The 25415-nt window shown below is 35.8% G+C and overlaps 1 protein-coding gene across 2 annotated transcripts in view; it reads right to left on the bottom strand.

Moving 5' to 3' along the window:
• Positions 1-3981: 3981 nt before the first annotated feature.
• Positions 3982-25415, bottom strand: part of LOC123547579 (histone-lysine N-methyltransferase NSD2-like) — a 74142-nt gene continuing 52708 nt past the window's right edge. For both annotated transcript variants that reach the window (XM_045334783.2, XM_045334784.2), the window contains exons 8-22: positions 25030-25158; positions 24672-24743; positions 23018-23282; positions 22391-22594; positions 17615-17794; positions 16657-16813; positions 14463-14591; positions 11828-11907; positions 11113-11225; positions 10417-10686; positions 10013-10134; positions 8589-8725; positions 7936-8042; positions 7159-7366; positions 3982-6015 (exon numbers count right to left, since the gene is read on the bottom strand). In XM_045334783.2, the coding sequence (XP_045190718.2) occupies positions 5495-6015; positions 7159-7366; positions 7936-8042; positions 8589-8725; positions 10013-10134; positions 10417-10686; positions 11113-11225; positions 11828-11907; positions 14463-14591; positions 16657-16813; positions 17615-17794; positions 22391-22594; positions 23018-23282; positions 24672-24743; positions 25030-25158 (2694 nt within the window). In that variant the 3' untranslated portion in view covers positions 3982-5494. The remainder of the gene's footprint in view (positions 6016-7158; positions 7367-7935; positions 8043-8588; positions 8726-10012; positions 10135-10416; positions 10687-11112; positions 11226-11827; positions 11908-14462; positions 14592-16656; positions 16814-17614; positions 17795-22390; positions 22595-23017; positions 23283-24671; positions 24744-25029; positions 25159-25415) is intronic.

Below are 25415 nucleotides of genomic sequence, written 5' to 3'. Positions count from 1 at the left end.
ACCTATTGACCTAGTTTTCGAAGGTACGTGACCCTGTTTTGAATTTTACCTAGATATCATCAAGGTGAACATTCTCACTAATTTTCATGAAGATCTCATGAAAAATATGGCCTCTAGAGAGGTCACAAGGTTTTTCTATTTTTATACCTACTGGCCTAGTTTTTGACCGCACATGACCCAGTTTCGAAACTGACCTAGATATCATCAAGGTGAACATTCAGATCAATTTTCATGAAGATCCATTGAAAAATATGGCCTCTAGAGAGGTCAAAAGATTTTAATAATTTTACATCTACTGACCTAATTTTTGACCGCAGTTGACCCAGTTTCAAACTTGACCTAGATATCATCAAGATGAACATTCAGACCAACTTTCATACAGATCCCATGAAAAGTATGGCCTCTAGAGAGGTCACAAGGTTTTTTTATTATTTGACCTACTGACCTAGTTTTTTAAGGCACGTGACCCAGTTTCAAACTTGACCTAGATATCATCAAGGTGAACATTCTGACCAAAATTTATGGAGATCCATTCACAAGTATGGCCTCCAGAGAGGTCACAAGGTTTTTCTATTTTTAGACCTACTGACCTAGTTTTTGACCGCACATGACCCTGTTTCGAACTTGATCTAGATATCATCAAGATGAACATTCAGACCAAATTTCATACAGATCCCATGAAAAATATGGCCTTTAGGGAGGTCACAAGGTTTTTCTATTATTTGACCTACTGACCTAGTTTTTGAAGGCACGTGACCCACTTTCGAACTTGACCTAGATATCATCAAGATGAACATTCAGACCAACTTTCATACAGATCCCATGAAAAATATGGCCTCTAGAGAGGTCACAAAGTTTTTCTATTATTTAACCTACTGACCTAGTTTTTGACGGCACGTGACCCACTTTCGAACTTGACCTAGATATCATCAAGGTGAACATTCTGACCAATTTTCATGAAGATCTCATGAAATATATGGCCTCTAGAGAGGTCACAAGGTTTTTCTATTTTTAGACCTACTGACCTAGTTTTTGACCGCACGTGACCCAGTTTTGAACTTGACCTAGATATCATCAAGATGAACATTCAGACCAACTTTCATACAGATCCCATAAAAAATGTGGCCTTTAGAGAGGTCACAAGGTTTTTCTATTATCTGACCTACTGACCTAGTTTTTGAAGGCACGTGACCCAGTTTCGAACTTGACCTAGATATCATCAAGATGAACGTTCTGACCAATTTTCATGAAGATCTTGTGAAATATATGGCCTCTAGAGAGGTCACAAGGTTTTTCTATTTTTAGACCTACTGACCTAGTTTTTGATGGCACCTGACCCAGTTTCGAACTTGACCTAGATATCATCAAGGTGAACATTCTGACCAATTTTCATGAAGATCTTGTGAAATATATGGCCTCTAGAGAGGTCACAAGGTTTTTCTATTTTTAGACCTACTGACCTAGTTTTTGAAGGCACGTGACCCAGTTTTGAACTTGACCTAGATATCATCAAGATGAACATTCTGACCAACTTTCATAAAGATCCCTTGAAAAATGTGACCTCTAGAGTGGTCACAAGCAAAAGTTTACGGACGCACGCACGGACGGACGACGGACACGGCGCGATCACAAAAGCTCACTTTGTCACTTTGTGACAGGTGAGCTAAAAATATTGCAATGGAAAGAAGTCTGTCCATACACTCTTTTTTTTTGCAGTTTTGGTAAAATGAAGGGCCATACCTCTGGTTTAATAGATGCAGACTGTATACATTTGATTTAGTACCAGAAAAAATACCTGTTGAACAGTCTTACCATGTCTGCGCTAAACTTACAGCATACGACAGCTATCATACACAGATAGGTTTCACATGTAAAGGTGATGCAGACAGAACAAATGTCACATAATGATATCTACAAATTTCTTTTGCAGAAATAGCACTTTTTTTTACCCAACAAATAGATGGAATCAAGGGCACAAGGTAGGAGTTGGAGGTATATAATTTAGACTGCTGTTGATGTCTGTTACACAAGTACAAGAGGATTGCTGCTGGTGCATCATCACAAAATGTTCCTGTTCCATGGCATTCCACTGAACGCTGTTCTGGAACAGTCTTCCAGTATGCTACGCACTACAAACTGAGCACACCCTTATGGCACAATAAAAACCAAGTTGACAAGTCACCTTTTTTGAAGTTCAACCTGACTGGGGTTAATTAAAACAAAACAAAATTTTTTTCAATAATGTCTTTAATCTGTACAATTAAATTTTCCAATCTACAATGTGAAATGTTCATGCCCGTAAAAATGTGCAGTTTTAAAACAAGATCCCATGATTATAATGATATGACAAAATATATTCAACTTCGAAATGATGTAACATGATTCTTGTAACAGATGCAGTATATACAGTTTAAAACTTCATTAAAATTTGCAGAATCAGAAAAATATACATACAAAATACTGGAACATCCTACCACAAGATAAAACATTCAATTATGCAAAAATTCTAGAAAAAATATGCCTTGGTGTATAAAAATGCATTTTTAGTATTTATCGAGATAAAGCAGAAGTGTTGCCTCAATTACAAAGGTGAATTACTGAACCTCTTTTTTTAAAGGTTATGCACAAATACAGTCTGTCAATTTAGGAGATGAAATTTCACAGAAAAACTCTAAATGGAAAACTTAACCTAACATTTGTTCGAAAAATACTTAAAAATACTTTTCGAACAACTTGTATATTCCCTAACTAACTACACACCTGGATACAGGAATATTAATTATGGCAAAACTCCCAGGGAAATATCCCTACGAGGTTCCAGGCTATGTCAAAGTCATCCCCTTGAAGCTAGAAGTGGTTACCAGCTTCTTTATGTCAAAGCAGTTAACCACTTTTTGCCTTTACATCGAGAAAGTTAACTACATTTTGCACCGAGGTGATAAAAAAGGAAACTGAAAGTGCTAAAATAGCAGAAAAATATCACTGTACTGAAGTTTTCTTCTTTTTTCTCATAAAGCAGAAAAACAGGCTTGCATATTTGTTTTTTTCCTGGAAAAGTAACATTACAGTGACCTTTTAGATAATAGCACATGTATATATAGGTAGACATAAAATATGAAAACAAAAAAACCTTTACTGTTCAATTCAGCTTTTCCATAAGGCCTCCAGCCCCCTTCACTGATATTACCCAGGTAGATCAAACAGTATAGTATATACATGTAATTTCCTGTATAAATCATATAATGTGCAATTCACCTACTTGCAGGAGCATATTTTCAAGTTCCATTACTTTTTAAGACATTTACAAATGATGGTCAAATTCTTAAGAAATGGACCCCGCTCCCCCTTGAAATCAGCAAATGGTTCACACATCATTTTTTTGGGTAACAATGACGCATATAATTCGCCAATCCTCAAAATAGCTCGAGGAAAATTATGCCGGTCAACGATAATAATATGGCAGCCTATATTAAAATGTGGACCAGATTATGCTTTAAGTCCACCAAATTAATTTTGACTTTTGAATAATAGGGATTTTTACCAGTCTTTGTCTTTAAAAATGCTATTACAATATCAGTGACAATTAAAATCTTAAAAAATTTGAGTAACCATGGTACTGTATACCCCAATATAAATATCCCCTAGGAATTTTCCACTTTGCAACAGGGGTGTTTACCAGAGCCATTTTGATATTCCAATATTTAAAAAATAATAGTACTACCCTGGTAGTGTTTGACTGTTTAAATCAGTCATTCAAAGTATAATTTTATAGTTTTGCAAGTTTTACAGGGATATAGGGACATTTATACAGAGGTGTACTGTATGCTATATTATTATTTGAGCCTAATTAACATCATAATGGACATACTATTCCCTAAAAATTTCAACAATGAGAAATATAGAAACTTTCTTAAACACAAGTCAATCTAAGATTTTTTTGTAACAAAACTTTATCATGTTACCTGTTTAAAAAAATGAATGTAAAAATAAACAAGGAGCTGCGTTCAATAAACGCTTGATGCCCCCGGTGGCATCCTTGTCGATACAAAGCAACCTAAGTCCAAAACGAGGTCAAGGTCAAACTGAGGTCAGGTGATGTTTGAAGATGAGGAATGGTCACAGGTTTCATCTGTATTAGTATCAATTTATTCTTGTAAGCGGTATTAATGCTAGACGAAACAGTCCCATTTGGTTAACCAAGAGATGGCCCATATAAAGCAACCCAAGTCCAAAATGAGGTCAAGGTCAAGGTCAAACTGAGGTCAGGTGATGTCTGAAGATGAGGAATGTTCACAGGTTACATCTGCATTAGTATCAAGTCATTCTAGTAAGGGGTACTGACGCTAGACGAAACGGTCCCATTTGGTTAACCTCGTACGGACGGACAGGACGATAACTATATCTCTCCCGCATCAGTAGATGCCAGGGGCATAAAAAGTCTAAAAATAGATAATTACCGCAACAAATTTCTCATCCCCACTGGCACAAATGTGTACTTCTTTCCACCAATTAGGAGCTATTTGTGAGGAGATACAATATGTATGAATATCAGCATTGCATACGGTAAACATAAAAATGTGCTATTTATAGCATTAACACATTATGTCAAGTGCGTAAATCGATTATGAATAAATGTATTGACAATTACAAGCCAATCATATATTATATACAAATGGTTTACCATATTGGTGTGTTTTACAAATAAATACCAATATAAATAGTAGCTGCATTAAATACTGAACTTTAAATACACATTACAAAAGAAATTCCTGTAAGTTAAGAACTCTATAAATCTCAAAAACTGTTCACATAAATTAAATGTAAAAACTATACACAGAATGATTACATGATAAAAACTGTGAGCTAAATTTTCAGGCCTTAGGCTATTTATAGTTTATTCAGCAAATTTAGTTTAAAAGGAACTAGTTGTCATTTACAAGAAATTTGTCAAGCACAGTTAAATATTAGAAAAGTTTAAAACTCCAAGATGTAATTTGTAAACTCAATGAACTGCAACATCAATAATTTAATGCAATAATCTACAAAGGTAATGCAATAATCTACAAAGGTAACCAAGTTAAACTTACATCCAACGTAATTTAGAAGTCTCACTTGATGTAAAGTTATAGACTAATACAGGTAACAGTACCTCTTGCAAAAAAAATAATTCAAACATGTAAAAATAAAAATATACTCCACTCTTAATACATGCAAATAACACTACCATACTTCCTAAAATATATATCCAAAAACTCCTCCCTACACTACACAACCACAATGAGAAAAAACTTCCACTCTACAATCATAAAACCAGTCCAGTTTAATGACTTTTTATTAGAATTCCACTTGTAGAATCATGAAAACACTTCTGCACCAACAAGCAAAAAAAACAAACAAAAATACATTAAAAAATGCAACATTAAAATCCCCCCCAATGAAATGAAATGCAGTTTAATAATGGGACAATGAAACATGGAATATTGATCAGTGTGCATTAAAAGTTCGGAATATCAATTACAAGTCCAAATTCCTCCTCTTCATCATCATCAAACATTGGAGCAACAGCTAGCGGGTCGTCCGATACAGACCCCTTTGTTCCTGGCTCCCCTTTTAATGAAGCTTTCCTTCCACGTGATGTTTTTGCTGCTGTTCCATTTGTTGGTTTGTCAGTACTCTCGGGTTTTGGTCCACGCTTTTTAGGCGGCAAGGATTCTTCTTTACTTTTTCCTTTGGTTGCGGCATCATTTTCTTTCTCCTTTCCATTTGTTACTTTTTCAGTTACATCAGAGTCACCTGTAAGCTCTCCATTGTCATCCGATGCAGTAGATGCTTGTGACTGAGATTCTTCTAATGTATTGAGAAGCTCATCGTGTTCGAGACAATAGACTTTATTGTCAAACATTCGAATCTTGACTTCAGCGTGAGCACTACAGTATGAGTTAGGGCACTCAACACATTTCTGAGTAGCAGGTTTCCCACATTCATCACAATGATGCCAAGGGCAGTCCCATTTTCCTGAAAAATCAATCAAAACCAATTAACCTTTAGCCTGCTAATTTCTAAAATAGACTGGTTCATCATTCAATTTGGACAACACTATCTATTATCCAAAGGGACATTCACTGAAAATTTACAGACTGTGCAGGCTGATCTTGGTCTGCCATGGTTGCATGCCGCCAGCAAGCTTACCGTTAAGTTACAAAAATATAGTAGTTAAGCTTAGTATTTACTAGTAAATGATAAGCCAAAGAACAGCCATTCAATATGCAGGAAATTTTAAATTTATATTCGTAATATATACCTCTTTTTGTTTATACATAATTTATTTCAGGTCAATTGTGAAGGAAGTTCTACAACTTATATTATCACTCTCGATACCTCATTCCTGATGGAATCCATCACCACAAGGGTATGAGAGAAGAGGCCAGTTTCCCTTTTTAATGCCGAGTGCCAAGCAAGGGAGCTACTGGTACCATTTTTCACGTCTTTGATATGACGCGGTTGGGGATCGAACCAATGACTTCCCGCACATGAAGCGGACGCTCTACCACTAGGCTGTAAAGGCTACTCTTTTAGTACCTAACTTGCACAAGTATTAACTTGAGCAATATACAGTCAGTAAGGCACTCTTGCTTACAATTGTTCACATCCTAAAGCATGCAGAATTCACACCTGACAACAATTTCCCGAACAAGAATTCAGAGCTTAACAAGAGCTCTCTGTAAGACAGCGCGCTCCACTATTCTGCAATTTGACAGTAAAATGAAATTATGTCTCAAAAGGAGACCTCTACTTACATACGAAAGATATGTCTATAAACGAAGCTTTCGAAAAAATTTAACAAGAAAATAATTCCAAGTATAACAACTTGGTGACCTTGACCTTGGGTATAATGGACCCAGCCCCTGCATATACTTTGGTTTGTATGCCGGACAATGTTTATGTGAAGTTACAGTAAGATCTAAACAATAGTAACAAAGATATGACAGTAAAACAAAGGTTACCGAAAAACATTAACCAAGAAAGCTCACACCGACACCAGGGTGAGTAGAATAAGCCCCCCCTATTCTCCAAATAGTGGAGCTAAAAACAGTATTTTCAATTGGGTATGGGGCTCAATTTCAAGCCTAGGAAAATCCCTGAAAAATATTACATTACCATGAGGAGGTTTGCAGAGACTGAGACACCGAAGATGATAGCTTTTAGGACAGCTGCTTCTGTCACACATGACGAGTTCCCCTCCCTCGCCGCACCGGAAACAATCATCATCATGTTTACGTTTCACCACGGGTTTCTTCTTCTTCTTCTGCTTATCTCCCTTCTTTGTTTCTTTCCTCTTCAATTCTGCCATTGCTGCATGCTGAGACTAAAGTAATAAGGACTGTCTGCACTTATCTTTATTTCCAAGTGTCAATTAGATATAGTTAATATTGGTGATTATTGTATTTTAAAACAGTTGTGATTATCTTACAGAATAAAATCCACAAGCATTGGTAGTTTTTTTTTTTATATCTATTCTGGATGCTTAAATATCCTTCACAGATAGATTTGAAAATTTTACCACAAAAACATAATACATACTAGTTACTATCATTTCACAATCTGGCTAGGACCTACTAGATATTTCATGGACAACAGCTGCGAGGGTAATATTGATTTTTCAATTTTCCAATATATGCTTTAAAAGCAAATTTGTAGCACAAAATGGTTTTACTTTCAGTCCAACCCATGAGACAGATGCAATAATTTTCTGATAATCTCATCAACTGGCCTTTTTTAATTTTCTGAGAGCTTTAAGAGAGTATCTGTTTTTACAACTCCGCCTTTGGTTCAAGTCAATGACATAACTGCTATAATTTTCTAGTAACTTTGCCTTGCAATTAATTTCCAATTTTGACAAAAGCTTTAAAAATTAACTAGAAATTACAATTTTACCTTAGGTCTTACTCCAAGATAACCGCTACAATTTTCTGATCCACATCCACACTTGGTCTGCTCGTTACCCAGACAATCAAAGTTATAATTGAATGTCAATTCATCTTCTGGAAAAATATACAAGCATTGGAATTAATATGTATAATTTTTTCTGATCAAATATCCCCAATGACACTTCACTCATTACTAACTACCAGAGACCTTCTGTTCCCAAATTCCCAAAACTTTTCCCAATGTTTGGCAAAAAAGCTTCCGAGATCCCCCACTCATCAATTTACTTGAAATTGTGGGTTTACTTACAAAACGACAAATTTAATATAGCAAATCAAAATCTACCTCTCTGCCAAAAAGTGGAATAGAATCAAACGCGATAAATTTTTCATAAAAGCAGTTGATATTCAGCAATGTATAATATGACGTACAAATTCAAGATGTAATAACTCATTTCTCACGTTTTCGTAATTCATTCACTGCAGTTGCAGTATTTTTCTAATATTACTGGAATAACACTGTTTGCATTCACCGTTGGAAAAAATTGATTTCTTAAAAACTTTTCTATTGGTAATTACTAAAAATATTGTTTAATTAAATGCAACTGACAAAATGATTTTATGGTTTTTCAGTACATGAATATATATATATATATATACTACCTGCTTTTATGTCTTTCAGTGCAAAAAGGCCAACCCTGACATCACCATTTACATTCCACTTCTGTGTCTCCAGGTTCGGATTACAGCTATGGTTCATAAATCGCGACAAATTACCCTTCGGACCTGCATCAATAATCCTGAAACAAACAGGTAACCTTGTAAATCTATAAATAAATTCACTATCTATATCTCCATCTGATATTTCTGAGAACCCAAGCGATTCTACGAATTTCTTACGCACATGTTGTGAGTTGTGAATTTGCAAGATCACATGTTTCAGGTCAATATAAACTGAACAAAAATATAATTAGATCATGATAAGGAGTTTACAGAGAAACTTGAACAAAATCAATTCTGACACAGGTGTGTAATATCGAGAACTCATACATGTAAAAGCTACAATTAAATTTACCTTTATCAAGCATCCAGGGATTTTCTTTACCAAATTTTTTAAAGGTCCTGGGCCTGATCATTTAATGTTCTTTTGTTGTTTGTAGGGCTTTATAAAGGTGGTTAGTCACATTTAAGCAATATTTTATGGCATTTTTTATTTTTAGTATATTCTGTTAGAGATGTATTTAATGAACAAAAGGACCCATTACATAAGAGATAGATCCCTATTACAATTGTATATTTTTATCATTTTCATGAACTTTATAAATTACTCCCCTTTAATAAGAAAGTACTATTTTTTTTAATCTCAATGTAATTTCTAGTTTAACATTTGCATTTGTAAGATATTGGGATATTCAACAATCTGAATCAGAAGGCAAGTTTTAAAACTGTGTGTAGCTACCAAATTCATTTATTTCTAACCTCTCCTGGTTGCACAACCAACATAGGTAAAGAGAGATCATATTAATTTTACAAACTTGCATTTCTAATGCCTATTATATAATATAAAATATATATTTGTGACTGAAAATCTTTGACAATCTTTTGTACATATGCTAAATAACTCTTACTTGGCTGGGCAACCAGGACAGGAAAATAAAGTTTTAAGAATATCTCCAGTTAACATCATATATGAGCCACGCCATGAGAAAACCGACATAGTGCATTTGCATAGTGCATGGATTCATGCTGTTCGCTAACAGTTTCTCTAATTGCAATAGGCTTTGAAAGCGAACAGCATGGATCCTGACCAGACTGCACGGATGCACAGGCTTGTCTGGATCCATGCTGGTCGCAAATGCACTATGTTGGTTTTCTCATGGCGTGGCTCATAAGTAGAACACAGGAAAGTGTAAATGACCATTTATTGAGCTTTCTAAAAAATCTATTTCTTGAACAAAATCTCTACCTCTCCATGTCCAGCGCCGTCATGTTCAAGTTAAAATGTACCTTTACATATTGAGTGTCATCATGTAGAGGTCAAACAAATATGTCCATATTAACTGTCGTCATGTAAAAGTTAAACATACCTGTCCATATCTAGAGTCATCATGTAGAAGTTACGTATATCATCCTCATGAGCTTTCTCTAGACGTCTTTTACATTCCTCCTCGTCTATCAAGTCACCAACATACTCGTTTACAAACTGACCCTTTAAAAGAAACATTTTATTTTGAAACAGGAAAATTCTTACACATGGCAAGAGATACTGTCAAACAATTTCTTTACGAAGGAAGCAAAGAAATTAAGATTTTATTGCCAACACTAGCTTATTTTTTAAACTGGGAAAAACAGAAAAATCAGTTCATTACAAATTCTGCATAACTTGTTTGCACTAGACTTTTTACTGTACGGGGAGATCACTGCACAAGACATTGACACTTTGAGTAAATTGTGGCTGTTATTCTATGTTAAAAGTCATGTATTATATTACCTTTTTAATGTCAGCAGTGGCTTTTAATCCCCACCCACGACCTTCTGTCTTGTAAGGTTGTTGCGGAGGGTACAGTCTTTTAGTAAAGAACTGGTTCTGACAATTTTCACCAGCAGGACAAAGAGCCGGATGACACTCGTACATCATCATGGCATTGAGGCACTCTGAGTCGCGCCCGCATGGGTGTTCCTGGTCAGGTTTACAGTCACACCTTGGTAATTCAGAGAGATCAGCTTTCTTGATAACTACACTACCCAATGGCACATTGGTCTGAAATACACATTGTGGAATTACATCCATTTTACGATAAACATGTTAAAGCAAGTGCATAAAAACTTGAACAAACTGATCGCATCATATATTTTTACCATGACCAGCACATTTTTTTTTGGTATCAGTCTTATTTCTTTGGGTCCCTGTTCATTTAATGATTTTAATCATGGTGCATCACCTTAACATTTACTTTTACTTATGAACATTCAGTCCTATTCCAGGAAGTAGCAACTGCCACACATACATAAAAAGAGGAAGAAAAATTACCAGTAAACCTTGTCCCCCACGTTAAGATGAACAACATGATTTCTGCAAGGATATACCCCTATATCCAATTCATTAATATTTTCAGAGCTTCTAACAGTACTTCCAATTTTATTTCTCATGTTCTAGTTTTACATTTTAAAGATATCTATTCTTTACCTTAACCATTTTAAATGGTGCTGGTTTCTTGCTTTCCTTGGCCAGTTCCATTTGTTCTTTATTCTCCCTGAATTCTTTCCATACTCTAAATCCTTCAGTGGCCTCCTTCAAACCTATTTATTAAGTAAGTATAGTACAAGCCAAAGAACATACACTGACAGGATCTAAATAGACATACTTCTTCAAATTATAAAAACCTGTCAAAATTTAATATGTAAAAGAACTTCACTGGAATACTGCCAAATGTATGCCATATTGTGACTGTTCAGAGCATGGAGAAAGACTCAAAGTCACTCTCTGTGTATTATTCATCTTTAATGTTCAGTTTATAGTCACAGACAAACCATTCAGGTCATATGGCAACTTTTCCAGCGATTAATGGTGGAGGAAGACCCCATTTGTCTCTGAGTATTGTTCAGGCAATGGTGGATACCTCTGCAGAACCACTGACTTTCTGTAATGTAGCTGGACAGCTCCTTCACATGAAGAAATCTACACCCCAATGAGGTTTCGAACCCAAATTACTGAAGGCCAAGTGATTCAAAGTCAGTGATCTTGACCACTTGAACATCGATCTGTGCATTAAATATTTCCTGGCATGAAAAAAATTCAAACCCTGCACAGGGCCAAAACACACAGTAGTAGGGTGCAAGAGACCATGACCACCTGGCCAGAGGCATAGAACCCTCGCATTCGACATGCATGTTTGACATACCTTTTGCAAAATGTTTTGCAAGTCCTTTATTTGAAGAAGATCCTCCAGTGCCCTTATCTCCATCTTGGAATGAAAACACTCTGTAAGCATTATATATACATTATGACATTACATATACTTAACATATTAGTCCAACCTTCTGAATACAACTGAAAACAAGAGCACCGCCTTGCGGGTGCTGACGCTCATCTGATTTTTTTTTGTATAATAGAAATACTGTCCTACCCATGATTTTCTAAGTCTAAAAAGGGCCACAATTCTTGCAAAAAGCAGGATAGAGTTATGTTTCTTGATGTACAGTGTCCACTTATGATGGTGAAAAACTGTTGCAAGTTTTAAAGCAATAGCTTTGATAGTTTATAAGAAAAGTTGACTTAAACATAATATTTAACCAAGAAAATGATTTTTCTAAGTCCAAAAGGGGCAATAATTATTGCAAAAAGCAGGATGGAGTTATGTTGCTTGCTGTACAGGGTCAGCTTATGATGGTGAACAAGTGTTGCAAGTTTCAAAGCAATAGCTTTGATTGTTTAAGAGAAAAAGTTTACCTAAACATAAAACTTAACCAAGAAATCTGATATTTTCTAAGTCCAAAAGGGGCCATAAATCTTGCAAAAAGCAGGATGGAGTTATGTTTCTTGCTGTACAGGGTCAGCTTATGATGGTGAACAAGTGTTGCATGTTTTAAAGCAATAGCTTTGATAGTTTAGGATAAAAGCTGACCTAAACATAAAACTTAACCAAGAAAACTGATTTTCTAAGTCCAAAAGGGGCAATAATTCTTGCAAAAAGCAAGATGGAGTTATGTTTCTTGATGTACAGGGTCTGCTTATGATGGTGAACAAGTTTTCCAAGTTTCAAAGCAATAGCTTTTATAGTTTAGGAGAAAAGTTGACCTAAACATAAAACTTAACCAAGAAATCTGATATTTTCTAAGTACAAAAGGGGCCATAAATCTTGCAAAAAGCAAGATGGAGTTATGTTTCTTGCTATACAGGGTCAACTTATGATGGTGAACAAGTATTCCAAGTTTCAAAGCAATAACTTTGATAGTTTAGGAGAAAAGCTGACCTAAACATAAAACTTAACCAGGCAATGCCGACGCAAACGCCGACAACCGCTCAAGTGATGACAATAACTCATCATTTTTTTTTCAAAAAATCAGATGAGCTAAAAAACAACAACTTTTGCTGTGAAGAGAAAATTGCTCTGAAGAAGTGGATTAAGAAAGAATTTATGTTTTTGTTCAGATATGTTGTATACTTCAGGCCTTGGATTCAATCAAACAAAAGCCTGAAAATTAACTTTCTAAAGCCTGAAAAACTTTTCTAAATAGATTACTTTTGGGATTTTTTGGAACTCAAAAGCCTGAAATCAGGACCAGTCCTAAAAAATCCAAGGCCTGACACTACTATGTAGTCTGCACAAGGGTAGTACAAAGTGAATATTTTCAACCATATATACTTTAAATTAAGGATAATAGTTAGTGTATATTTTTATCCATGTATACTGTGTTAAGATAACAGGAACTGTGTACTTTCATCCATCTATGCAGTTATACTTTCAATCATGTACATTGAACTAGCTGGAAAGTGTATACCTCACTTATGAATACTGTTCTAACCATAAAGTGTATACTTTCACCCATATTTACTGTGTACATTTTACCCATGTATACTATACTAGCTATAAACTGCATACTTTCACCCTTGTATACTGTACTGATATAACACATGGTTCATACAGGACTTGGCAAAAAAAAATTCAAGGACTTTTCAAGGACTATTTATTGATTTTCAAGGACTATTTTAATCGCTTTAAATCTTAAATTACAAAACCATTTAGGCTCTTCATAAGGCATTATGATAGAAGAAAAGTTACAGAACAGTTTTATTTTCCATAAGCTGGTGGGTGGGGGTGGTATATTCAATGTGGTGCTATCTAAATTATTATTTTCATCTATGTAAGTCTCAGTTTTTGTGGCGGTAGAAGCCTGGGGTGCTCGACGATTCACAAAAAGTGCGTCAATTGAACCACTTTTCTTGATAGCACCTGCATTTTTCTTGTGTTTTTCACTTTTCGCGTGACTGTGATTTCAACGCACTTTCTCCCATTGTTCCGACATCAAAGAGTTTATCACAAATACACTTATGCTTGTCAGACTTATCCTTTAACCACGATGAATAATCATCCTGTGTAAGCCATTTACTGGCGAAACTACATTTATTTTTGGGGTCACTCATTGTTGTTGATAAGACACGCTACAATGACCTTGCGCATAATATTTTAACGTTGTGAAAATCGCTATTCCGTACCGAACTTCCGTACCGAAACGGTGTTCAACTAGCGTTCCCTCCGTGGGTGTGCATGTATTTTTATTTTACACCGTTTTTTTCGCACGTTTTGATTTATTTATTATTTATTTTTTGTATTTTTCCCCTACAATACGATTGCACCCCCGTTTTTAGCAAGAATTTTTTCAGGGGATTTTTGGGAAGAAAAAAATCAAGGACTTTTCAAGGACTTGGGATCAAATTCAAGGACTTTCAAGGACCTGTGCGAACCATGTAACAGAAAGAGTATACTTTAACCCATGTATACTGTACTACTTTCACCAACTGTAAAAGAGACTTACCTTCCCTGATGTAACCAAAAGTATTCATGAGATCCTAAGAAATGTACTGGGAATTCCCCTACTTGGTGAGCTTTCTCCTGTATATTGAGAGGTACATTACGTGGATGACACACCTCTCCAGGCCACCATCTAAAAATAGAACTGGCAAATATTGAAATAGTCAAGAAAATTTTAGTTTTCATTTTTCTTACACTTACGTGGATGTTATGCAATTATACAACATATCCCTGTTTATATGTTGTCTGAGAAATAGAAGTTTCCAGTGAAACTTTTATTTATTACCCCTTGCAAAGGTTTTTTTCTTTCGTTCCAATCCCTTTCTATTTGTGTAATATATTTTGTACTTGTAAAATTCTGATTTTGTGTTGATTTCAAAATAAAAATGTTTAACTCATTCTGCCCTCAAGCGTTATCTCCACTTCTACCCTGCTGATATTTATCTTTCAGCCACCTAGGAGGCTGATAAGCCAATCTACCCTGAATACCGAGAGATGTTTTGAGAGATAACATAGATTTTGTAGTTTTTTGTTTGGGATAGTGTTGTTAATTAGTGACATATGAAATCAAATATGTGCTAATAGATATGGAATTTGCACTCTTTGTAAGTAAATTAAGTAGCTACGCAACAAAGTTAATTTCATGCAGCTTTGTAGTACAATCATTTCAACAGACTGTTGAATTAAAGACACAAAACAAATGACCGTACTCTCTCATCAGATTTTGTTTTGGCTAAACAACATTTATAAATTTATAAAATGCTAAATTTTATCATGCACATATTTAAACAAATATGAACAATTCTTAAAAATAATTTTAAATACATATTATTGTCATTTTCTAACACTGATTTTACTCATTTATACGCATCCAGGCTATCAAACCGTATCAAAATAAAGTTATTTCTCATTAAAAATAGCGTGTGTGTTTAGTATGAAGATGTAATAAAATAAATATTTTAGCTATTTTCGACGGAAATTATTGTGCTGAAAATGAGATTATTTTGGGCTAATTTTCAGAAAACATGTACATGTACTTTATGAAAATTTGAATTTTGAAACAATTTTGTGGAGTTTCTAAAGTATCACAAACAAACTGTCGAAATAATTGAGTTATTATTAACACTTCATTCTATAGATCAAGCGGCAGTCTCGAAGTTTAACAACAAAATAAATAGATGAATAAATAAATAAATAAATAGATACTAACGAAGATGTTTTTACTTTTTCATACACACATGAGCATTGTTATATCGTACGTCTGTCTTTACTGACGTGTATTTTTATAACAATACCCGATCATTTATAATTCAAATTTTTTCCGCACTCAAATGTTTAGAACCGTACTTATAAAGAATATACTCAACACCTTTTCTAGCTCCATAGCTGGGATTTTATACTTATCTCTGCTAGATTTTGACAGATTTAAATAAAATTCTGGCACAATTTTAATGATGATTTTATTGTTATAAAACGTAAGAATGATAATAATGAGAATAAAACTCATTTATCCGTAAAACTGTTTGATCCCGCAGATGGCATTATTTGCCGCATAGCGACGAGCGAAAAAGTATATACTTTTGGGTTGCATTATTTCAACTGTCATTTCTCAAAGAATATTTGTTGGTACCTATTTATTTATTCATTCATTTTTTTATGTTTCGATCATATAAAGAATCATCCGTAATTTCCAGGCTTCGAGAAATCACAAATTTTAACTTGAACGACGCTCGCTTTTACAACTTTCTTCAACGAAAGCATTTATTTTTTCACAACAGCCGATTTTATTTATGTTTTAAAAATGTTAGGCAGCAAAAAATTTGATTGGTCCAACTTAGAAAGAACTAAAAGATTTTATTTAAGACCAATTGAAATGTGACGACTGAATGCGTCATGCGGAATTCAGAGCTGTTACTGTAAAGACGCATGTACGCGGCGTGCGGTTTCCAGATGTAGATAACAAGACCGCCTAGAAGCGTCACGCGGTATTCAGATAACAACTGACTGACGCATTAATGCGTCGTGCGGGCAGAATGAGTTAAACGGAATGTTTTTACAGTGCTGGGAATCAGAACAGCAGTCCTATATCCGTCCTATATATTTCGCCCTTTTCTGAAAGGTCTGATGTTTTAAAGTCAAATGTAGCATATAAGCCAAAGGCATACTATCCATTTCATTTTTTACAAAATCTTACGAACCTGTAATTGCCAAGTTTGACCCAAATGATTTCTCCATACAGGGGTCGTTTTCCCTTGACGCAATCCTGACAGTACCAACTTCCTGTGGGGAATTCTATATTGAGACACTCTGCATGATATGCTGCCGGACAACTCTCACAACACAACAACGTTCCTCCTGTAACACACAACACTTTATGTCATATGTCCGACTTCAAAGCTTAAGTGGGAGAAAAACTCAATGTCCATGGACACAATATTGCAACAAGCAGGCCATAAAATTCATAAGCATAAGTAGGCCACTATATTCACTGAGCATCTTTTAGGAATGTCTTCATACAATGAATTCATTAAACAGGTGAATACGATTATATTAGTTATAGCACACATAGTTTTATTCAACAAGTTTAATAAATTCAATGTGAAAGACAAAATTTTAATGCAAGATTCTTTTCACCATTTTAGTCTGTTTTTCTGTTGAAATATTGGAATTTCTTCTTTCTCTACTTGTTACATATGAAGTCAATTTGACCAACATCTATACTTGATATATGAAGTCAATTTGACCAACATCTATACCTGATATATGAAGTCAATTTGACCAACATCTATACTTGATATATGAAGTCAATTTGACCAACACCTATACTTGATATATGAAGTCAATTTGACCAACATCTATACTTAATGTCAATGTCAAAATGTTATTACAGTAGTCTTATACAAAACATATACAACTAAATGTTCTCCTTAAATGGAAACGAAGTACAAGGGGAGTGGTGGTCTAGTGGTCAAGGTGTTGGCCACTAAACCTGTGGGTCGTGTGTTTGAGCTCTACTGGGATCACCATCACACCTTATAAGACACCTGTAATAGGTTTTCCAGGAAGCAGACTCAAGTGAATCAAATAAGTTTAAAGCTTTCACTGCAATCGAACTAAAATAAATTAGTATAAACTAAGACTAACAAATAATATTACCTTTATTACAACTAAAACACCAGCTAACGTTGACGTGTGAATGATGTTTCATTGATGGTATTGGTTGAAAATGTTTAGCACATACTATATTAAACCCAGTCAGGTTTATACTGCCTGCTGATATACAGAAATCACCCACGTGGTACGCCGTCGGACACCGTACACATCGTAATAAACGGCCTGAAACACAAGTCAGAAACAAATGTTATGACATCATATTCTATCCTATAATTGGACAGGAAATTCTGCAATCTAAACTTCAAAAGAACATCAACAAGAGCTGTCTGATGACAGCGCGCTCGACTATTTGAAGAACTGATTGAAGAATGGGGTCAAAATATTTCCATAGATTTCAGACAAAAGAAAAAAATGAATTAAACAAAAAAATGTTCCTGTATTTGTGGATTTCGATTAGTCTTGCACTAAATGGCAATGTGTGACCATGATGGCAAATATGTTGTTATATGTCAGGCAAAATATGGACTTGTATGAAAAATTTAACTAATTTCTAAGTCCAAAAAGGGCCATAATTCAGTAAAAATAGTTGACAGAGTTATGTACTCTTGCCTACAGATGGAAATCATGTTGATAAACTAGTGTTAAAAGTTTAAAAGCCACAGTTCGAATAGTTTTGACAAAACACTGACTTGTAAGAACTAGAGCTATCACTAAAGGTGATGAATGTACCCCCCCCCCCCCCCCCCCCCCGCATGCACTGACACAGTACATTGAATTTGACACACACAAGACTGCATAATTATGTGGACTGTATGTATACAGTATAGTAACAAAAAACAAAGTCCCATAACTATGCAGAATATTTATCTAAAAGAATGTAACATGCACCATGCACAACTAGGGTTGGTACTGATCACTTGTGTGAAGTTTCATTAAATTGTGTGCAAGGGTTTGGTAGATTAGGCACGCACAAGATTGCATATGCAGGCTGTATGTACATAGTATGTTAACAAGAAACAAAGCCCCATAACTCTGCAATTTTTGTCGCTGAAAGAACCTAACATGCCCCATGCACAACTACTGTTGTTACTGATCACTTGTGTGAAGTTTCATTAAATTGTGTCAAGGGGATGAGGAGAGATGGTGCGCACAAGATTGTGTCTATGTATATAGTATAGTAACAAAAAAACAAAGTCCCATAACTCTGCAAATTTTTTTTCTGAAAGAACCTAACATGCCCCATGCACAACTACTGTTGTTACTGATCAGTTGTGTGAAGTTTCATTAAATTGTGTCAAGGGGATGAGGAGAGATGGTGCGCATAAGATTGTGTCTATGTATATAGTATAGTAACAAAAAAACAAAGTCCCATAACTCTGCAAATTTTTTTTCTAAAAGAACCTAACATGCCCCATGCACAACTACTGTTGGTACTGATCACTTGTGTGAAGTTTCATTAAATTGTGTCAAGGGATGAGGAGAGATGGTGCACACAAGATTGTGTCTATGTATATAGTATAGTAACAAAAAAACAAAGTCCCATAACTCTGCAAATTTTTTTTCTTAAAGAACCTAACATGCCCCATGCACAACTACTGTTGGTACTGATCACTTGTGTGAAGTTTCATTAAATTCTGTCAAGGGGATAAGGAGAGATGGTGCGCACAAGATTGCGTCTACGGACAGACGACCAGATGGACAGACAGACAACCTGAAACCAGTATACCCCCCCTTACAACTTTGTTGTCGGGGGGGGGGGGGGGGGGGGGGGGGGGGGTACAAAAACTGAACAAATTTCAAAGTCCAAAAAGGGCCATAATTCAGCCAAAAGAGTTGTCAGAGTTATGTACTCTTGCCTACAGATGGAAATCATAATGATAAACCAAGTGTTTAAAGTTTAAAAGTCGTATGTCAAATAGTCTTGACAAAACATGGACATATATACAAAACAGAACCAATTTCCAAGTTCAAAAAGGGCCATAACTTAGCCAAAGAAGATGACAGAGTTTTGTACTCTTGCCTATTGATAGAGACTATTATACTGAACAAGTTATAAAAGTATAAAAGCTATAATTCAGCCAAAATGCTTGATGGAGTTATGTACTCTTGCCTACAACTGGACATGGTGATGGAAAACAAGCATTGAAAGTTTCAAAGCTTTATCTCAAAAGATTTTGTCAAAATGTAGACTGGTACGAAAAACTTAACCAAGATTTCTAAGTCAAAAAGGGGCCATAATTCAACCAAAATGCTTGATGGAGTTATGTACTCTTGCCTACAACTGGACATGGTGATGGTAAACAAGTGTTGAAAGTTTCAAAGCTTTATCTCAAAAGACTTTGTCAAAATATGAACTGGTACGAAAAATTTAACCAAGATTTCTAAGTAAAAAGGGGCCATAATTCAGTCAAAATGCTTGACAGAGTTATGTACTCTTGGCTATAACTGGACGTGGTGATGGTAAACAAGTGTTGAAAGTTTCAAAGCTTTATCTCAAAGGACTTTGTCAAAATGTGGACTGGTACGAAAAACTTAACCAGGGTGTGACGCTGACGCCGTGGTGAGTAGGATAGCTCTACTTATTCTTCGAATAGTCGAGCTAAAAATACATCTTCACATGTACATGAAGTCAAAATTACTACAAGACAGCCACTTAGAGATAATATGAAATAAGGAATGCCTACATGGGAAATCAATCTGCCTTCAACTCATACGAATTAAAATTGAAAATGCCTATGTATGAACAATGTGTTTTTAAGTCATTTTCTTTTAGAACATAATTCGAGGGCTTAGAGCGAAACTGGTCTATCTGCTTCTATTTCTATATACAGATAGACCAGTTTCGCTCTGAGCCCTCGAATATGTGTAACATATTTATGAAATAAGACCCAAATGTTCCCATATTTTATTCGTTACGGCAAGATTTTTCCTTCCTGATGGGCCTGCCAGAATTCCCTCAAAACAAGTATAATCTCCCGTAGATATTTCATAATCAATCATCAACTTTGATATCTCGTAGTTGTTTATTTATTTATTTGGGTTTTACGGCGCATCAACACAGTATAGGTTAAATGGCGCCAAACAGGACTACAAATTTTAGTTTCATATCTCATTTACATCGAAATAAAAACATGAGGTACGGAATCAAAATTTGCATACCTGCTAGAATCACCGAGTTACAGCAAAACCAAGTGTTAAGACCCTATTAGTCGCCTCTTACGATCATGCAAGGGTAAGGCAGTGGTTCAAATTCTTTTCATACACAGATCGTCCCAGAACCACATGGGGCATCTCGTAGTTGTTACATTGGCTATCAATAACATGTGCAAATGCACGGCCCCTTAATATGTTTGCTATGTACAAGACCCTATCTGAATGGGAAACTAGAAAATGCTTTTGTAAAAAAGCGCATGTCTCCCCCAATGCAAAGTCCTATAGGCAAGAAGTCAATAGGGGTCAGGAGCAAAAGTCAAAGAGACACTGCTGGTTGGCTGCAATAGGGATCATCTACTTGGCATGTCTAGTCATCCCGCTAAATTTCAACACTCTTGGCCTAGTGGTTCTCAAGTCACTGTTCAGGCTTCTGTGACCTTGACCTTTGATCAAGTGACCTCAAAATAAATAGGGGCCATCTACTCTGCAAGTCCAATCATCCTATTAAGTTTCAACATTGTAGGTCAAGTGGTTCTCAAGTTATTTCCAAAAAATGATTTTACATGAACAGGCCACTGTGGCCTTGACCTTTAATAGACTGACCCCAAAATCAATAGGGGTCATCTACTCTGCATGTTCAATCATCCTATGAAGTTTCAACATTCTGGGTCAAGTGGTTCTCAAGTTATTGATCGGAACTGGTTATCAATGTTCAGGCCCCTGTGACCCTGACCTTTAACGGAGTGACCCCAAAAACAATAGGGGTCATTTACTCTGCATGAACAATCATCATATGAAGTTTCAACATTCTGGGTCGAGAGGTTCTCAAGTTATTGACTGGAAATGGTTTTCCATATTCAGGCCCCTGTGGCCTTGACCTTTAACAGAGTGACCTTAAAATCATTAGGGGTCATCTACTCTGTATGACCAATCATCCTATGAAATTTCATCATTCTGGGTCAAGTGGTTCTCAAGTTACTGACCGGAAATGGTTTTCAATGTTCCGGCCCCTGTGACCTTGACCTTTCACAGAGTGACCCCAAAATCGTTAGGGGTCATCTACTTTGCATGACCAATCATCCTATTAAGTTTCAACATTCTGGGTCAAGTGGTTCTCAAGTTACTGACCGGAAATGGTTTTCAATGTTCAGGCCCCTGTGACCTTGACCTTTAATGGAGTGACCCCAAAATCAATAGGGGTCATCTACTCTTTATGATCAATCATCCTATGAAGTTTCAACATTCTGGGTCAAGTAGTTCTCTAGTTATTGATCGGAAATGGTTTTCAATGTTCGGGCCCCTGTGACCTTGACCTTTGACGGAGTGACCCCAAAAACAATAGGGGTCGTCTACTCCAGCAGCCCTACAACCCTATGAAGTTTGAAGGTTTGCTCGGAAATGAAGTGTGACGGACGGACGGACGGACAGGGCAAAAACAATATGTCTCCTGGGGGAGACATAATAACTTGTGTTTACCACTTTACTTGCTTCAAGAAAATCTAAAGGATCAATTCCCTACTATTAAAACATTAATTTAACAAAATGCAAATCAACCATGTAAATACATACTATTTCCCTAATCATCTAACAGTAAAGAATGTCCAACAGCCTTGACATTTTTATTCTAGCACAGACACAGAAATGGTTTTAACCAGCATAACTCACCATTAGATTTAGCTGCAGAACCTTTCAGGTTATTTGCTAAGCACGTATGACAACTATGTAGAGGGCATGTAATGCCTTTGCCCTCCACTTTCGCCTGAGGGTATTGCTTGATACAGTCTATGTGATAAAACTTTCCGCAGACTGGCACACAACATCGCTGGGTGTCAGCAGACGACTTCTTACATACAAAACAGGAATGAACACCTGAAAAGACAACAGAACAGTATTGGCAACAAGTTGACAGTGTTTTGCAGAATCAATCAAAGACTGGCAAACAACATCTCTGAGTGACAGCAGACAACTTCTTACATACCAAAATGAAAACTAAAAATATGACGAACATACAGTTAATGCCAAACATCTAAATTCTAGTACAATATATATATATCTAGTACTTGTCTGACAATACAATTTTTTTTTATTTTATATTCAAACCGTTTTTCTTGTTTTCACCATGAAGACTACTTTAAACGTAACTTTCCAACATGCAGTATAATTTCTTCATGAGCTTTATGACTCTGCAATCCAGAATTCTATTATCAAAAGTCTGATGAAAATTAACAGAGGATAAGCCTTTTTTCAAATCTTTCAAAGCTAATAAAAATGTTCCAAACAAAATTTCAGTACCATTAGTACACTCATCACATTTAAATGCTCCCTCTGGTGCAGCACTGAGGCCCAGGCAGTCCATATGAAAGAAGCCCTGACACGGTCCTTGACATTCCATCATTTCGCCCGTCTGCTCACATATCTGACACAAATTCTCCTTCTTTTGGGGCCCAGCAGACGACAGTTTGTATATCTCCATCTCGTACTCATACTCCTCCTTCTCCCTCTTAGGAACAGGCGGGAGCTCTGGGGTAGGATCTGGTGTTGATCTTCCACTTTCACTCTAAAAAATATTAGAATCACTTTTAAATCAATTAAATTCAAGAAAATACTGTTCCTTGTACATGTTGTATCACAACTCTAGCCTGGATAATTCTATAGCTTAACTTGCAGACCAGTACCACCATATAATTCAGTCATAACTTCCACTAGCATTATCTGAAACAGTTTTCAGTATAACCAGCTGCATTGCGCAATACCTTAACAAACTAGAGCTATCACTAAAGGTGATGAATGTACCCCCCCCCCCATGCACTGACACAGTACATTGCAATTTGACACACACAAGATTGCATAATTATGTGGACTGTATGTATATAGACTGTATGTATACAGTATAGTAACAAAAAACAAAATCCCATAACTATGCAGAATATTTATCTAAAAGAACGTAACTTGCACCATGCACAACTAGGGTTAGTACTGATCACTTGTGTGAAGTTTCATTAAATTATGTGCAAGGGTTCGGAAGATTAGGCGCGCACAAGATTGCATATGCAGGCTGTATGTACATAGTATGTTAACAAGAAACAAAGTCCCATAACTCTGCAATTTTTGTTGTTGAAAGAACCTAACATGCTCCATGCACAACTACTGTTGTTACTGATCACTTGTGTGAAGTTTCATTAAATTGTGTCAAGGGGATGAGGAGAGATGGAGCGCACAAGATTGTGTCTATATATATAGTATAGTAACAAAAAACAAAGTCCCGTAACTCTGCAATTTTTGTACCCCCCGACAACAAAGTTGTAAGGTGGGGTATACTGGTTTCAGGTTGTCTGTCTGTCTGTCTGTCCGTAGACGCAATCTTGTGCTGACCATCTCTCCTTATCCCCTTGACAGAATTTAATGAAACTTCACACAAGTGATCAGTACCAACAGTAATTGTGCATGGGGCATGTTAGGTTCTTTTAGAAAAAAAATTTGCAGAGTTATGGGACTTTGTTTTTTTGTTACTATTTTGTTACAAGGGGATGAGGAGAGATGGAGCGCACAAGATTGTGTCTACGGACAGACAGACAACCTGAAACCAGTATACCCTCCCTTACAACTTTGTTGTAGGTGGGTACAACAATAATTATGTGGTCATCATTTGACAACAGGCAATCATGCTATGAATTTCTAAGGTCATAGGCAAGTACTTGATCAGAGAAATGCTTTCAATCTTTCTGTGACCCCAAAACTGGTACGGTTCATTTTCTGATCACAAGCAATCAAATTTAACTGCTGTAAGCCATAAAGTGCTCCGGATACCGACCATGAACGGTTTTCTGTTTCAATGTCAGTGAACTTGACCTTTGACCCTAAAAGACCCTAAAAGACAGTCATCTGTTGACCACAGACAGTTTTTACATGAAGTTAATACAAGGAAGTGGAGCATGAATGTGTTTACCTGTTTATCAGAGTCTGTAGAGATTGATTTCTTAGGTCGTGCTCTCTTGGCTGGTATTACTGTTGCATTGAGCTGAAATATTTAATCACACATGTATATAATCTTGCACTTTTGGAAGAGTGATCTTTTAAGCAAATTTAATGTAAGGCATTTACTATTTTTAAATTTTGAGATGGTTCACTTGCAGAATGTTCATATACGATGGCTAACCAAGAAAACATCTATAAATACTTCTAACAATAATAGAACTTTTGCAAATATTCGTTTTCACGCATATGAAAAGCAATCATAGGGGAAATAAATAAATCACAATAATTTGGTATATCAGTATCTACAGTGTCCCAATAAGATTTCATACCTTTCCATCCTGCTCCATTTCAGTGGAACTGTCCTGTTTCACAGTTGTTTCAGTATTTGCTGCCTCTGATACAACGATAGCATCAGCATTTATTTTACTGGGGCGACCCCGCTTCTTTTTAGTCTCCAACTAGAAATGGTAAATGGGAGTAAAAACTTAAGATAGGTAGGTACAGGCAGAATTCTGCTAAAAAAAATCATGTTTTTTTTTTAATGATCTCTCTTTTTTTTCTTTTTTTTTTTATCACATATTTATCACAAGCAAAACGTAAAACTTCCTTATCTTCCTTACCCGATGTTTGTATTTGTCATCAAACAACACCTTTATTATCTCAACTAAAACTTTACAGGCAAACATTTTAACTTAAACTGGAAAGGACCTGTTAT

Source organism: Mercenaria mercenaria, chromosome 9 (genome assembly GCF_021730395.1).
Source record: "Mercenaria mercenaria strain notata chromosome 9, MADL_Memer_1, whole genome shotgun sequence".
NCBI lineage: Eukaryota > Metazoa > Mollusca > Bivalvia > Venerida > Veneridae > Mercenaria > Mercenaria mercenaria.
This window is presented reverse-complemented; position numbering and strand designations above follow the sequence as displayed.